Source organism: Aythya fuligula, chromosome 10 (assembly GCF_009819795.1).
Source record: "Aythya fuligula isolate bAytFul2 chromosome 10, bAytFul2.pri, whole genome shotgun sequence".
NCBI lineage: Eukaryota > Metazoa > Chordata > Aves > Anseriformes > Anatidae > Aythya > Aythya fuligula.
The window spans coordinates 19,039,137-19,055,156 of NC_045568.1; the positions used below are offsets into that span (position 1 = coordinate 19,039,137).

General features: G+C 41.2%; 1 protein-coding gene across 8 annotated transcripts in view; it reads left to right on the top strand.

Moving 5' to 3' along the window:
* CHL1 (cell adhesion molecule L1 like) overlaps positions 1 to 16,020 on the top strand; it is a 157,189-nt gene that overhangs the window by 64,097 nt on the left and 77,072 nt on the right. For all 8 annotated transcript variants that reach the window (XM_032194465.1, XM_032194459.1, XM_032194460.1 and 5 more), the window contains 3 exons: positions 9,754 to 9,943; positions 12,080 to 12,185; positions 13,222 to 13,412. In XM_032194465.1, the coding sequence (XP_032050356.1) occupies positions 9,853 to 9,943; positions 12,080 to 12,185; positions 13,222 to 13,412 (388 nt within the window). In that variant the 5' untranslated portion in view covers positions 9,754 to 9,852. The remainder of the gene's footprint in view (positions 1 to 9,753; positions 9,944 to 12,079; positions 12,186 to 13,221; positions 13,413 to 16,020) is intronic.

A 16,020-nucleotide genomic window follows, 5' to 3' on the forward strand; every position in this document is an offset into this window, starting at 1 on the left:
GAGCTGCCCTGGCCACAGGCACATTTCTGCATTTAGTAGCAGTCTCTTGGTTAGTCCTCTTTGCACCTTCTTAACCTGGCACACTGTGGTCTGCACCTCTGAAAGATCCCTGTTATTCACCTAACACAAAATATTATTTATAATAGATCAGCATTTCTGAGTTGATGCCCAAGAGCATCTCTCAGGCTGCAAGATGCAGTTCAGCTATAGAATAATTGATGTTGTTTACGCCAAGGAGGTGCACATGATGGACACACCAAAGGTGTTGGACAAGCAAGAAGAGCACAGGGTGCAGGGGCATTTCAGAGACTCCGAGAATCATAGAATGGCTCAGGTTGGAAGGGACCTTTGAAATCATACAGTTTTAACCCCTAGATTTCACCCAGTTTCACCCACTAGACCAGGTTGCCCAGGGCCTCGTCCAACCTGGCCTTCAACACCTCCAGGGAAGGGACATCCACAACCTCTCTGGGCAGGCTGTGCCAGTGTCCCACCACCCTCTGAGTGAAAATTTGTCTGTGTTGAGGGGAGCTGCTTGAAACACTAGGACCTGTAAGAAGTGAAGCCATGCGGCTTGGCTCTCCTGTGCCCTAGGGAGCTTTGTGGGCTCAGAGGCAGCTGCAAGGGAGCATGAAGAAGCAGAAGTCAAGTCAGAGACATTTGAGAATAAAGTGCATGAAATGTCACGTGCAGTGCTTGTCTTTTTAATAACTGACTCCTCTCTGTGGTTTTCAGAGTTGTTTTCTGATCAGCATTTCTAAGGTGCGTAGCGAGATGTTATGGGTAAGGATTACAGGGCAATAAATAGATCTATCTATGTGGTGCAATGCAAATGAGATGAAAAACAACACAATTAACAGTATTTATGATTTCTTCAATTTTTAGAGAAAAAGGTGCCTAACACACACAGTGCTTATAGAAGCTCCGTGCAAAGTGTACGATACAGTTTTCATGTGAACAACATAGGAAGTGCTTTTACCCAATGTGCATGTAATTGATTAGTACAACTTGTTCTGAAGAATATCATGTTATGGGCTGAATGGGTAATGAAGGCCACGGTTCTGCATTGTTATTTAACTTTAAGATTCTCCATTCTCCACATTGTGTACCTAGGCACCTTAGTTGGATTCAAATCTGGATGAAGATTTTCTGTGTTATCACCTGAAAATAATGCAGTCACTAGAAACTGCTTTTCTCTGTCTTCTCAGTAGTGAAAGGGCTGATGAACATGGATCCAAAAGAGAAACAGAATTAGTCTTTTTCCTTTATTTCAGAGCTGCTGCAGATACATTCAATATATTGTCAGCTAACTGTCTTCATTTTAGTTGACTGATGTCTTGATTCAGTACTCTGAACAAAGGCATTAATGGAGAGAAGTAACTACTGCAGCTAAAAACTCCTCTGGTTGTAGAGTATGACAGTAGGAATGATGCATGAGCAAGTGCAGAAAACTTTCAGTCCCTGCTGCCCACGATCAGAAGTAATCCTTACCTTATCAGCAACCCCATTCCCTTGAAAACCGCGATACAAAAGATTTCCATTAACATAAGCCATCAAAGCAAAATGATGACCTGATAAATTATAATATTATGCTATTTAGTAGAATATCTCAGGCACTTCCATTAAGATTATGAACTTCTTTCTCGGTGGAGATCCCAGTCAAAAACTCATTCAATCAGTTTCTCATGTGCCTCTGAAGAGATCATTGTGGTAGTTCTCCTTTGGTTTTAGGATTTGATGCGTGCAAGCTCATGGGATTCTCCTCTTGGGATCTAGTGAGCACACCTGGGGCAAGAGAGGGACAGTTCACCTGTCTGGGATACATCAGAAACAATGCATCCCTAATGAAACAAGTAGGAATAATTGCTGCTTGCTGCTGTTTTTAGGGTAATTCACTTGCAGTTAAATACCTTTTTTTCCCTGTGCACATTGTCACCTTGCTACAAGCGCAGGGAACTCTCAAGTAAACATGGCCCCATGCTGTGAAAATCACTACACAAAGTGGGAACTTCATTGCTTTGCAGTGGTTTCTGTCACCATCAGGTGATTTTCCTGCCACGGGGATGGCCCCCATACCATGCGCATGCCACACTCTTCACACAGCCCATTAGCTCCTGGGTGCTGTAAATTTCCCCCCTCTTTTACTACCTGATAAATGCGGCCTTTCTCCAGTAACTTCCCATCAGGAGACTGGGAGAGGGGAATGAGCAATCTCATTAAACCTTGGGGCTGCAGGGGAACTTTGCAGTGCAGGACCCTGCCCACACCTCCAGCCCACCAGGGCTCTGCAGAGCCCCTGGCCTGAGCTGGGTGTCGAGGTGAGGCAGGGATCCTCCTGAAGGCATTGCTCTGCTATAAGGCATTTGTTGCTATTGTCATGAGAAAGCTCATGACTTTCCTACTGTTCTCCACTTTGAAACAAGGAGAATGAGTGTGCGAAAGAACAAAGTGCCTTTGCCACAAATTCATTGTGAAACCAGGAGGATTTGCATTGCCTCCACTCAAGGAGGCTGTCTCCTGCAGTCTCATCTGAAAACAGACCACAACCTGCTTTTATGTCCTTTGTGCCTGGCTGACATGCCGTCATTTCCAGTCATTCAGCCCTGGTGCTACTGTACTTTGTTTTGGGCTTCATGCTTGACCTATGAGCAGAAATGCTAATCACTGCTGAAAATTTTGATTAATATGAAATGAGTTTCAGCCAGAAATGTGGTAAGCTCATTTAGGACATGTTGTGTCTCAAGTTTAAAATAATAATAAAAAAGCTTCAGACTATGGTTTAATTTTTAACCAGCTGGTGTGCTTTCAGCTATATCCCCAAAGCTCACATCTCTGCTGCTTTGCTACCAGCACGGGGGAGTGACTGTCACTGTGTGTCTGTGGGCTTGTGAAAAAGCCATGTGTACACCATTCCTCCCTTACAGCTTTATCTGCTGGTGCTGGAGCAAGCACGCTGATTCCACTGGTTAACAACTACTGAATAAATGTATGGCAATGCCTTTAGGAAAGGGTGATGTAACAGATATACTTGGGGGGTTAGACTGCTGTTACCTCTGTAAATGTGTGCATCTATAAAGCCAAGAGCCTTATTTTATGATGGCTTGTACAAGTATTATCTAAAGTGTGCTTTGTAGTGTGATGGAGAAATATAATCTAAAATTACAGTAGGATATTTTGAATTTAATTTTAACTTTAGATATCATAAAAAATTGCTAATCAAATCATTGTAGATCTCTCAGAAGTTTGTAAAGTATTTACATAAGCAATTTATGCTGCAGGATGTAGAATGTAAAGCTCAAGTACACTATCTTAAATCCAGATTTTCCCCTGAAAAAAAAGAGGTTGCTGCCATAGTAAAACTAGAAGAAGGCTAGAAGGAGTTAAGTGCAAAGGTGCAGATGTGTTCCTACTCAAGAAAGGACCAAGTTCACGCCTATAGACTTAAACTCACCTGTTACAGGGAGCTCCTGTGCTCCTGTGGCTGGGAGTTGCTGCTCCTGCCCTGCACAGAGCGTGCAGGTCCCCATTCAGCTCTGCCCGGCCCCTCTGGGTCCCTCAACTCGTAACTGTTAATTTTCTGTGTTTTCTTGGCTCTAAGTGCCTAAAATAATGAGGGCTATTCTGCAGTCTGCAAGAGGAATGTTTTTATGGCAGGCCATAAAAGTCTGTGTTGCATGTCCTAGTTGCTGATGTTAGAGGATGGGAAGATGTGAGCGCGAGGCAGCAATATTCCCTTGTCCTCATGCTCTTGGCTGTTCCCCAAGGCTCCTAAAAACTACACGTGGCAGTTCACATAGAGCGAACCAGGTGACCCACTTTGAAAATGAACTGTGGAAAGAGCCCAGAATGAGGGACTCATTGTCTCAGGTGATGGGGATCAAAATACATCATCAATTAAGAAAAAAGTTACTTAAATTTGTGGAAGATAGACCTGTTGGTAGATGTTATGGATGAAAGTTTAGGTGCACCACCTGTCTCAGAAGGTCATCCTACAGCTGTAGGAAGCAGTAGGATGCACGCACCTGGGGAGCAGCGCTCTGCAGTGCTGCTGCTGACCCTTGCAGGTCCCATCAGCTAGGCTCAGTGGTGAACGTCACCATTCTCCATAAGTTAGTGCACATGCTTTTATTTATTCACATATTTAAGAACATCCATAATGGTAGCATTTGGCTATGGGGCATTTAGATTTGTATGTGCCTAGTTGTAGGAACGACCCTATTACCAGTTATCTTGATTTCCTTGTATGTGCCATGTCCATGATGTTAAAACTAAAGTTTAATGATGTATTTAGTATAAACAACATACTGTTCACAGTTAATACTTATTTCTTTGCTTATGACTAAACTGAACTAGGGATTGATTTCCACTCTGGGTTTTCTTCTGAGCTTTTATTGCCCCCACGAGCCTTGCAGGGCAGCCACCTTCTGAGTAGGCTTTGTCATGAATATCCGCAGCTGCAGACAGGAACTTTGTTTTCAGCCATTGTGTGATTTGTATCAATTCTGGTGTTTTATCAAATGTTCTGGGTCTTAAGCTTGCTCACACAATTTTCACAGAGAGCAAATACAGAGGTGGGGAGTTTTATTTAAGGTCGCTCAGCTTATGTTTACAAATGATCCTCTGCAGGGCCAGGTCAAGTTCAGTCAGCATTAGGTTCGTTCAGCAGCCAGACCTAAATGGGTACTGATGTATTATTTATTCAGTTTAAATACCATCCATTGCCCAGTTCCACACTGGTTGCAAAACCAAACGCTTGCAGACTTGAAGGGAGACATCCAAAGTGCACAATGGAAATGTAAGCAATAATTCATTCAGATAATCTTAAGTTACATGAATCATATTGGTAAAATGGCATGAGGGAATCATTTTTTAATATATGTTTTTTAGAAAAGCCTGAAGATCTCACATTCATAAATGCCTCTATATCCTAGAAGTGAGGCTTTGCATTGACAAGCAGCTACCAACAAGCAGATCACGTGTACTGATTAGAAGCCCATTTCTGTAGTTTTCAGTCATTGTGTGCATGTATAAGATGTGCAAGACCTTAAGAAATATGATGCTTGTACTCAATGATTTAGTAGTACAGCTCTTCAGCTGCTAGGTATACAGAACAAATTAAATCAGAGCTGTCAGGTGCTGGGCAATTATAAGGACAGAATGATGACCAAGAGAAAACATTAACCATTCACAGCCAGCTTGTAAATGGTTTGCGAGCATAGGGTGTGATGTGCAGAGACTTTGGGAGAATTGCATTTTACGATTTTGCTGGAAACAGCTGGGAGTCAACAGGGAACATGCAAAAATGGTCCCCTGTGGGGAGGCGGTGGGACAGGAGACGCTTATGTACGGCACTTCCCAGCCCCACCTTGCCAGTGAGATCATGTCTGGTGCTCCTAGCTGCTGCCTGGTTTCTCCTCCAGCTAAACAGCACCTGCCAAGCCAGGCTCCCCACACCCCTACTTATTTCTGAAATCTTTGTCCCAGGGAAATTCATGGTACTACTTACACTGGTTCTTGAATCAACAGTGTTACTCCTGCTTGTCTTGTGTAAAATGTTTCACAGCCTTGCATGCGTATTTCTTCAATCTTTATATACATTCTGTCACATTTTTAGTTTTTGTTTTGGGATGTTGAAAAATCTAAAGACTAATAGATTCCAAATTTGGGAAGGTACAATAGCTGAAATCATGTTTGAAACACTTTTTCTAAAATAAAGTTGAGATGTTGTCTAAGTGCACTGAAAGCTTGTACTTTACTTGTGCTGTCCAATAATGTTCATAAAGTCCTTGGCAAGATAAATAATGCTCAGGCTCCTCTCACTAACCCTCCTGGGAGTGAGGTTGCATCTAAAAAAGTCTTCATGTCTATATGATACAGCCTAGTACTTGCTTGGGAAATATTTTACCACAGCAGGAAGACCCTTTCTGATTTGGATGATTACTTTAATCACCTCCAGAATTTGCATCATGGACTACTTTCCTGAGAAGGAACAACTTCCAAAAATAGGTTACTGCTATGGAGTCTGCTGACAGTTATCTTCTCACTGCTACGTGCACTGAGACATCCAAAAACTTTTAAGAGAAAAGCCATGTATAACATTGACACCTGAAGTGAAAGGATGGATCCTTATGAATATTCCTTCTCATCCTTTCCAAATATATCCAGACACATGAATGAGTCTGCAGGCAGTGTTGTTTTGTTGTGTTTTGTTTGTTTTGTAGCACTTTTTATTTCCCTGAAATACTACAGCAGCATAAATGTTGAAGTTGTAGCATTACATTTCAGGTTTCACTAGCATAAATATCAGCCGTTCTCAGCTAACTAGCGAAGCAGGGAGGTTTTGTTACTCAGGGCATGGAGAGCACAGAGGTGTGTCTTCCAGCCAGTGGGATTTAGATGATGCTCTGGATGCCAGAGGGTGGCTTTGCCAACCTGGTGGGAGGTGATAAAGAAAATCGGAATCTAGAGAAGCTGCTGGTCTTCTGAGATGGGGGAAGTCTGTCACTCAGGCTGGGATTCTTTTTTTTTTATCTGTGACTGTATCCAAGAATTAGAGTACTTAATTAAACTCCTGTGCTATACAGTCACTTATCTTGCAACATATGGTCTAATTAAATAACCAAATTTTAATATCTCATACCAGGAAACTTTTTTTTTTTTTTTTTTTCCCAGAGTTTTCTTCTGCTGTTCTGTGACTGGAGCCACCCCTGAAGGCTGTAACTTCTAATTACCAATAGCTTTTATTTAACAATCTTGTAATATATATGTCACTGAGAAATTAAATTTGATTCTAGCTAATGAAAAGGTCACTTCAAAAATGTACCAAATATTAAGCTGTGGGAATTCAGTACTTTCATTAATATTTGCACTGTACAGAATTTACACAGCAACTAAATCTTGCATATTTTAAGAGGGAAACAAATAGCTGAGATTGATGCCTTTTTTAATAGTACAATGTAATTTCTCTTGGAAGCACTAGACCCCTAATCTGGGAATTTTGGCTGTCATTCTGCTACTGTTTATGAGCAATTTTAATGCAGTAATTACATGTAGGGAAAATTGTTCACTAGGTTTATGAGATAAATGGAATTTATTTATTTATTTACTTTTGCTGTTTAGTTGTCCAATATTTGTATTGTGTGTTTCTGGGAGCAATGGTATACAATAATATAATCTGGAACTGCATCATTCCTTACAAATACTGATATTTTGAAAGATTCGCTCACTGTAAGTAAAAGGCAGTTCATTAAACAAACAAATGAGCTGTCCTTAGAGCAATCAGTATTTACTATTAGCCAAACAGCACAGTAAATAATGAATTGCAGGTAAGGAACTACAGATAAGTATTTGCAGTGAATTGAAATTACTTTACTTAAGCCTGAGGCTGACGGAAGAGGGAAACATAGGGAGGAGGGGGAAAAGGAAAAAGGAGAAGGGATCAGTAATGTAACGTTTCTTGTAGCATTCTTGTTTGTTGTGCTGAGGAAAGGTTTTCTCCTATCAGCTTTTGCCACCCCAGTGCAAGGGATGCTGCAGCTCACTCCTAGGGAGAACAAAGGAGAATTTGGGATTCCTGGAAAAATAAAAAAGACAGGTATCCAACTCAAGCTGCAGGGCTGTTCCAGCTCCCTGCAGAGCAGAGCTGTTGTTTTTACCAAGGTCAAGATTTTGCAGGTTTTTATTTGGCATATACTGGCCCCCAGGAGAGTGCTGTGCTTTGGCACTACTGAGACCGAAACCCGCCCCTTGCTGCCAAGTTCTTGTGCAGCTACCTCATTTATTTCTCCAAATTGCTTAAGCAGATAAATTGTTCATTTGCTAGGAACTGGCACAAGATGAGAAATTTTGGTTTGGGGTTTAATAATCATAGGAGCGAAGCATTGCACTGCCTGTTTGGGTATGTGGCAGTGCTCGAGGCTGGGATGGATGGGGGAGCCTGGGAGATGGCTGGGGTCAGTGATTTAGGAAGAGACTGAGGGGTGTTCGGGTGCTGGAGGTGGGAGAGAAGGTCTGTGAGTTGGTGAGGGAATTGGCAATTTCAGCTGAGCTGTGGGCCTGAGGCTCAGTGGGAGAGCCAAACCGTGACTGTTGTACAAAGCACGTGGTGCCTGCTGGCCCTGTCTGCACATCACCCTAAGTTTGGTTATTGGCTTGATGAGGAATGTCTCCACCTGTCCATCCGCTGAGGGCCATCATTTTTTTCCTTGAGTTTAATCTGTAACTGTACAATGTTTTTTGCCATTCATGTGAAAGGAAACTCCCCGTTCCTCGGTCTGCAGCCATAGCAAGCTGCCTGCCTTCTGCAATGTCAGCGGCTGCTGCTCTAGGCCCCAGAGCGCCCGCAGCATGTGGGGGAAGAAGAGGACCATGCTGCCATCAGTGCTTCACCTGAGCAGCAAGCCTGGTCGGACTTCTGTGAACAGAAACTGCAGCTGTGTGGCTGGGGGATTGCTGTCAGAGCTTCTGTGTCACTGTAAATTCCAGAAGTAGATCTGGGCCTGAGCGCTAGGAAGTCCCACGTGGGCTGAGGCTGTGCAGGCATCAGGTATCGGCACCTGGGGGAGCTGGGTGTCTCCAGCCATGTGGGCCCACCACACACTGGGCTGCAGCAGGGAATAAGGATTTTACTGGGCAGAGCTTTGGAAGGGCCTCTTCCTCACAAGTCAGGAAACTAGGACGAATCAAGCCAAAGGAAATTTCTACTGCCACAAACCAGTGTGCTGCTGCTACTGGATGCTGCCTTAGCTGCACATAGTGGGTCCCTGTCCCCGTCTGTGCTGTTCCTCTCTGCCCAGCAAAGCACTGAGCAGATCAGCCAGCTTCTTCCACCAGTGAATGCTTGGTGCCTAAGATACTTATAAGACATCTGTTTTTTAGCCTCATTTCTACACAAATGAGGATTATGGGATTATCATGTCTGTCTGTTGCCCTCTCGTTGGCCAATTTCAATCTTAAACCAGGGATTTTTGTCTCAAAGATGTTGATTTCCAGGGAAGGTTGAAGGAATAAAAGTTATCCTGGTAGCATACCATGCGCTCATTAATATTTCACCAAGATATTGCAAGTGGTGCTCATAACTGAAACCCTCCATGTTCCTACATTTCTAGGGCTCTCTCTCCTTTACTCCTCTGTGAGTTGCACTTAAACACTCATTAGAGATGAAATTTTTCTTCTTTGGCTGGTGCCTGGCAATTTTGCCTTGTAATGCAGAGCCTAATTATGTACAATGGATTGTGTAAAACCTACCTGCAGTAGTTCTGGGATTATAGAGCAAAAGTGGAGTTTTCATGCTCTGGTCCTTATTAATGAACTAAATTGGATTAAGCCTCCTTTTTTAGACATAAATGAAAGATAAAAGACATGTGAGATTTATGAGTAAGGTCATTAAAGTACTAAATTTCTCTCATTAGGTCTGTTACATTACTTTCCAACTTGCACAACTCTCATTAGTAAAATTTATGAACTGGAATGATTACAAATATACCATGTTTTAAGCCATACCTGCTTTTAATTGCAAAGCAAAAAATAATTATAGTTCTGTGCTATAATTGATATGTACCTTTTTTGCAAGTATTTTTTGTTAGAGATTTAATGTAGAGTCTTCCCAAAGCCAGGGGGTGGGGGGAGAGGAGAGGAAACTGTACCACTTTGTGCAATTTAGCTGCAAATCCTGAAGCATTGCTTTAATTTAGTAACCTCGTTAAAACCAAGTTAATATTGCAAGCTAATATGGCTCTTTCTTCTCCTTGCTAGACGTCCAATTTCCCATCCTTACATCTGATTTGAATTGATGGTGAGAGGAAGCATAAGGTATCTCTCATTCTGTTTGGACTCCCTGTTTACTGAAGAGTGATGGAGATGCTATTACACACAAAAAGGATCACCATATGCCTGTTTTTCTTTGTACTGAGTTTGGCAGCAGCTATTGAAATACCGTTATCAGGTGAGTTGTAGCTATTTCCTGAACACTTTGCTGTTTTGTTTTGGTATCCTTTTTTTTTTTTTTTTTTTTCATTTTTACCTTTCCCTGAAGAAAAAAAATATTAAATCCTACTTTTCAGTTGTTTCCTTTTGAATTTAATTCTGCCATAACATGGCCTTTGGGAAATCCAGAAGTGATAAAAATATAAGCCACTTTGTTTGGTCTTGTTTAAATGCAGCAGTAAACTTGTCTAATAACATCTATCTGATGTTCAAGATCCAATGCACCATTTAGCTCCGAGGGTTCTGCTTTGTCCTTCATGTAGATTCCTCATTTTGGCTCTAAATCTCCCTGAAGCTGGGTTGATGTACACACAGCCTTATTTACTTGTCTCGCAACCTGCCATTTCAGTCTGAAGAAGGAGCAGGTGTATGTCTCAGGGAGTACATTAGTCCCCAGAGAAGAATTTCCTATGGCTCACATACCACCCTGGGGAGCACTGGCTTTATCCATCTCTGACAGGGAAGCATTCAAACTGCCTGTTTTACATGGCTGGTGTGTGTTCGGTACATGGGAAATATGGGATAAGGCTCGTATGGGACAAACCCATGAAAGCCAGTGGGATACCAAAGCCCAGGAGAACCAGGAGGATTACTGTTTGTTTTTTGGGTACAACAAAATTCAACAGTATTGGGTTTTGGATGAACTATGCTGAGGGAGAAGGAAACGTAAGCTTTTTGCAGACTTTTGGGTGCTGCAGCCTCAGAGCAGGACATGGACCCTCTGCTTGGGCCTGCTGTGGGCTGTATGCTGCCAGGAGCCCTGGCTGCAAAGGAGATGGTTATCAAGCAGGTTTGTAGCATATTTTCCTAAAGCTACCTGAACTTGTTTACCAGTGAAGTAGATGGAAGTGTTTTAGAGGAAGGTGCCACAGTGACTCTTGGTGTTCGAGTAGAGCAGAAGTGGAGCTGGGACTGAAAAGCGCAGGACAAACTGTCTGGGCAACCACTGTCCTTAAGTACCTACATGGGACACACACACACACACACACACAAACATCGAGCCCTCTGTGCTTTAATGAAGCACTTTATGCTTTAACAAAAAGGAATTATGGCTGATCTGTGGAGCTGGTGGGTCTGGAAGTGCTTGGCTTTGAGACCACATGGTATGGTATGATACCCCGGATACCCTGGTTTGCTTCAGCTTTGAGCTTCTTAGGCTTAAAAGAGAAACCAAAGATGTTAATTTTCTTCACGGCTGCCTATAACAATATGATGATCTTATTATCCCCTGCTCCACAGCAGGGTGCATCCTCCTTTCTGCAGCTCTGTTACACAGACATTTGCAACACTTTAATTTCCTTAGGAAAAGAAAAGTTAGTGAAACATCACTGCGTAACTGCGGGACTGCTAGTGACTCGTCTGCTCTGGAGGGTGCATTAAGTCATCCGTGCAGCTGATAGATTTCCTTGTAATTTTATCCAGGATGGAGACAGAAGTTTGCTAATTCATGCGTATGTATCTGTGTCTGTAAATCTGTGTATAAAAAAAAACAGCTATTAACTTCACCATGGAATAAACAGGAGGCAAGATAGTGCTGACAACCAAGATATTCATACATGTGTGGGCTTATTTCATGGGGGATATTTTTGGGGTGAGTTCTGCCTCATAATTTCTTACTGAAACAAGTTTCCATATGGTGAAAGCCACAGGCTGTTGAGTTGCTGTGTTTATAAACAAGTGTGTGGTACATGTTGGGAGCTGCACTGTCAGGCATGCAGCTGGTTATTGAAAGGTCAGTCCTGCTGTAGCCCTAGACTCCAGATCTGATTTGGCTTTGGATTTGGCATTAGCATGGCCCAAGGTTCTCTTCTCTGTCTGGATGGGATGGTTATACATGGAAGCAGACACCAGCAGTGCTCACTGAGGGCATGACCAAATGCAGTCAGTGCTCCAGCTCATGCTGCTGAGGCATAGAAGTGTGCAGATTTGGGAGCAGAGTGCTGTCAATGCCAGGAAGATGATGATCGTCATCCTTTATTTAAAGCAAGCCTCGCTCTTTGCAGCAGTAAGGCAATTCTGATATTGTCCCTTTCAAAGAAAGACCTTCATCAGTTTTGCTTGAAAGGGATTTAATCTGCTGCCTCTTTGTGTTCAGTTGCACAGCTTCCAACAATCACGGAGCAATCTCACACCCAGGTTGCCTACCCATTCGATGAGGACTTTACAATTAAATGTGAAGCTAGAGGAAATCCACAGCCCACGTAAGTACTGCTTTCACCTGGAGAACTAAGTAGAAATTGGGTTTGCTTTTAGCTTTTTTCAAACATTATTCATTTTCTGAGGAGGAAAGGAACAGGTGGTGTACAGGAACTGGCTCGTAATTGCAAGGTGAGGTTAAACTTTGTGTTTCCATTTAGACCATTGAGCCATTTTTTTGTGTGTGTTTTTGTTCTGTTTTGGTTTTGTTTTCTTCTTTCACTCACTACATGATTAGATATTAACACGCCTTTTTCTTGTTAGGTGGTGTTTCACTTCTCTATCACAGGCCAAGTTCACCCCATGATACACATGACCTGGGCTGGGCTATGCTGCAGAAGACAGGGGTTTTGCAGTGGGTCTTTTGCCTTTTCCACAGCAACCCTAAAAATACCAAATACATTTTGTGATTAATAAAAACATAAAAATAACGTAATAAAAGCTCCTCCTGAGACTTTCACCACTGGGTGGTGTATTGGCTGTAGTAACAACTGTTTTGCATGTCATTTTTGCTGTTTAATCCTTCCCCTCCTCTTGTTGCAGAAAAAAAAAAAAAAAAAAATTAAACTTGATAAGAAAAAGGCAATTGTTATGTTAATATCAAATGTTTGATCATTTTAAAGTTCTTTATGAATGGAGATTTATATCTTAAATTTTCTTCATTTCCTTTTCCTTTGACTATTGGTCAGAGATACCTGAGCTATGACCAATACTTAGGCACTCATCACAATCACACCCCAGTAACATCAAAACCATGTGTCTGATGTTAAGACTAGGAGAACCTCAGTAGTCTACTCCATTTCTCCTGGATTTGGTGATGGTAAAGTGTCCAGTAACAGAGACATGCCCAATAGCTTGCACAAGTTATGGCAGCACTGTGTACATTCCACCTCCTTTTATTTATTTATTTATTTATTATTTATTTTTATTTTTATTTTACCTGTTTTGACACTGCAGTGTTGGAATGATACTTACCAGTGGTTTTGTACTGTAGTGCACTTTACTGTGACTGGTCCTTTTAACACTTGTGTTATTTTTCAGTTTCAACTGGACTAAGGATGGAAAACCATTCAATTTATTGTCTGATCCAAGGATAATTACATTTAACAACTCTGGGACATTTGTGATTCAGAACCATGGAATCATCAGCAATTTTCAAGGGAAATATCGTTGTTATGCATCCAACGCACTAGGAACTGCCATGTCAGAAGAAATTGAACTAATTGTTCCAAGTAAGGGCTTTTGCTTTACTTTCATTATGCTTTTTAAGATGAAAAACTATGGAAAGTTACCAATGCAATATATAGAAAAACATGTATGGTTTGTAATTCGATGAATACTGGAAGGAAAACTTTGTCCTACCTGTAATGTTTATTTCATTCCAATTTTTGAGGCCAGAAATCTGAATGACAAAATCCAAGTTCAGGCATTCAGACAACAACAATGGTTTTACAGGTTTCCAAGTGCTGATACTGATGCTCCTTACAACCTTTAATGAACACAAAAGCAACTGAGTAAATTGTGTATGTATCTTCTAACACAGTTTGCTTCTAGAGGAAGGGGTTAGTGGGTAAATTAGTATAAATGTTTTAATAGTCATCTCAGAAGAACTGGGTGTTCAATGACAAAATAATTATTTGCTTTGACTTGACTATTTAAAGGCTTTTATAAAGCACTTGCTTTGCCTGTTCCATAAAACCCATAAGAATTCTTTTCTAGTTTGTATTTACTTAAAGCCTCTACTTCCTCTTGTGATGCTTCCACTTCTAATATTTTGCTCTTGCTGTAAAGAAGAAAGCATAAATATTCATGAGAATTGTAGTCTGATAAATTCTCTACCTAATCTAGCCAGACATTATTTGTGTGTGAGCTGATGCCAGCACATCATCAATATATAGAAAATAAAATATTTGGTGAGAGAAAACAGGTAGGGAAAAAGGAAGGAAGGAAGAAAGAAAGAAAGAATGGCATAAATCATGAAATCATTAAAAGGATGCATTAAAAACAGTGAACAATAAAGGAACAGGAAGTCATTGTCAGTGAAAACAAAAATGGTTGGAATTAAATCTCATTGAGAAAATAAATTTGGAGAAAATTTTTGAGTTGAAGTCATCTTCCTAATACTAGAGAAATGTATTTGATAAAAAATTAGGAACCATGTGACGTTTTTACTTTCCAAATGTTTATTGGAAAGTGAAAGCTGCTAGGAGTCATAAGGCTATAATATTTCAGCTTGGCAACCCTGACTGAGTGACCAGAAATTGAGAAGACGGTATGGCCTCCATCTCAGTGCAAGGAGCATAAAATCAGAAGCTCGGGGAGGATGGAAGAAATAGTAGCATATTACTGCAAAACAGCAGGTGATGCAAATGTTTGAAAACTCAGGAGAAAGTGATATATTCAACTGTGAGTTCATTAGTCCGATGTCAGTAGCATTCAGGGTATGGTATAAATATAAATACTTAAGGGGAGAATATTAAAGTCCTGGAAGTGAATGGGAAATTATCTCAAAGATATAGTTGTTAAAATCACTGATTACAGAAATATATCCTTCCATCGTTAGCATAGAAGGCAAAGGGGAAGTTGGGTGACTTTCAGGACTGGCGTTATGGAAGTGGGATGAAATTTACTGGTAAAAAGCTTAAGGTCATCTTGCTGGGAATTGGTTAGGACAATGTTGCTACAGTGGCTTTGTACCAATACATTTGATCACTTGTATTTTGGGAGTAGCTGAGGACAATAAAGACACAATTGGTCATAAATTCTGGATAGACATTCATGAAGTTAGAAGAGGGAAATTTAAGGCAGTACTTTCACAGTGGAGTAGAAGGGACAAGGAATTTTAGTGTCTATGTGATGAAGGAGGGTAAGCACAGATATGTGGTGTAGGTGTGTGAGAGAGAACCAGTGATGCAGGGGAGGTTTTTTTCAGTCTCTGACTGATCACACATTTCTAAGTTCCTACAACATGTTGGTACTAAAGGATCTGAAAGCACCAGGAACACGTGGAATTGGTGTGTCCACACAGGGACGCATTCCCACTGTCTTCTAATGCTTTGCACTGACAGATGGCCACCTGGCTATAAAAGCCTATGTCTAGCAACTCAGCACAGATGAAATGGGCTATAAGAAACATGCATAATCATTTATAGCATGTCTTTGTCATTGTAAATAATTTTGAGAAGTACTCTAGGCACAGCCAGGCATGGGGGAGTGGTTGCACTGTGGTCTTGCTAGAAGTAAAAAACATCGCAGGGGCTGGGATTGTTCCTGTGGGAGGGCTGCTAAGCATAATGTGTAAATGTATTGTTGTGAGCATGAAAGGCAAGATTTATTTTCATTTTAGCTAGTTTAATGTGTTCTTTTTTTTTTCTTTCTTTTCTTTTCTTTTTTTTTTTTTTTTTCTTTTCTTTTCCTTGGGAAATTAATTTCATGTTGCACTGTATTGTGTAATATTCCCTACTGCTTGACATTTGGTAAGGAATTATTAAGAGCATGTATATTGCTATATTGTTTTGTCTCCACTAACTTGCAATTGCTTTAAAGGACTAGCATTCCTGGTGCAGGAGAACTGCACAAGGCTTAGGACAGTAGGTTAAAACTTACTGAACTAGTAATCTACGTTGTCTCCACAGGTAGAACAATGCAGCTATGTACCAGAAGACAACTGGATTTTCAGGCAGGATCAGGAGAGCAATGCAGACACTCAGAGCTTTGGACAGGACATAGTTATTTACTTTGGAGCCTGGCCAGGGCAATAGGGTTAATGCTTCTTATATTAAGCAAAGTGTCTCAGACTCATTAATTGTTAGAAGAGTTAAAGACCTCTTTGTCATGTTT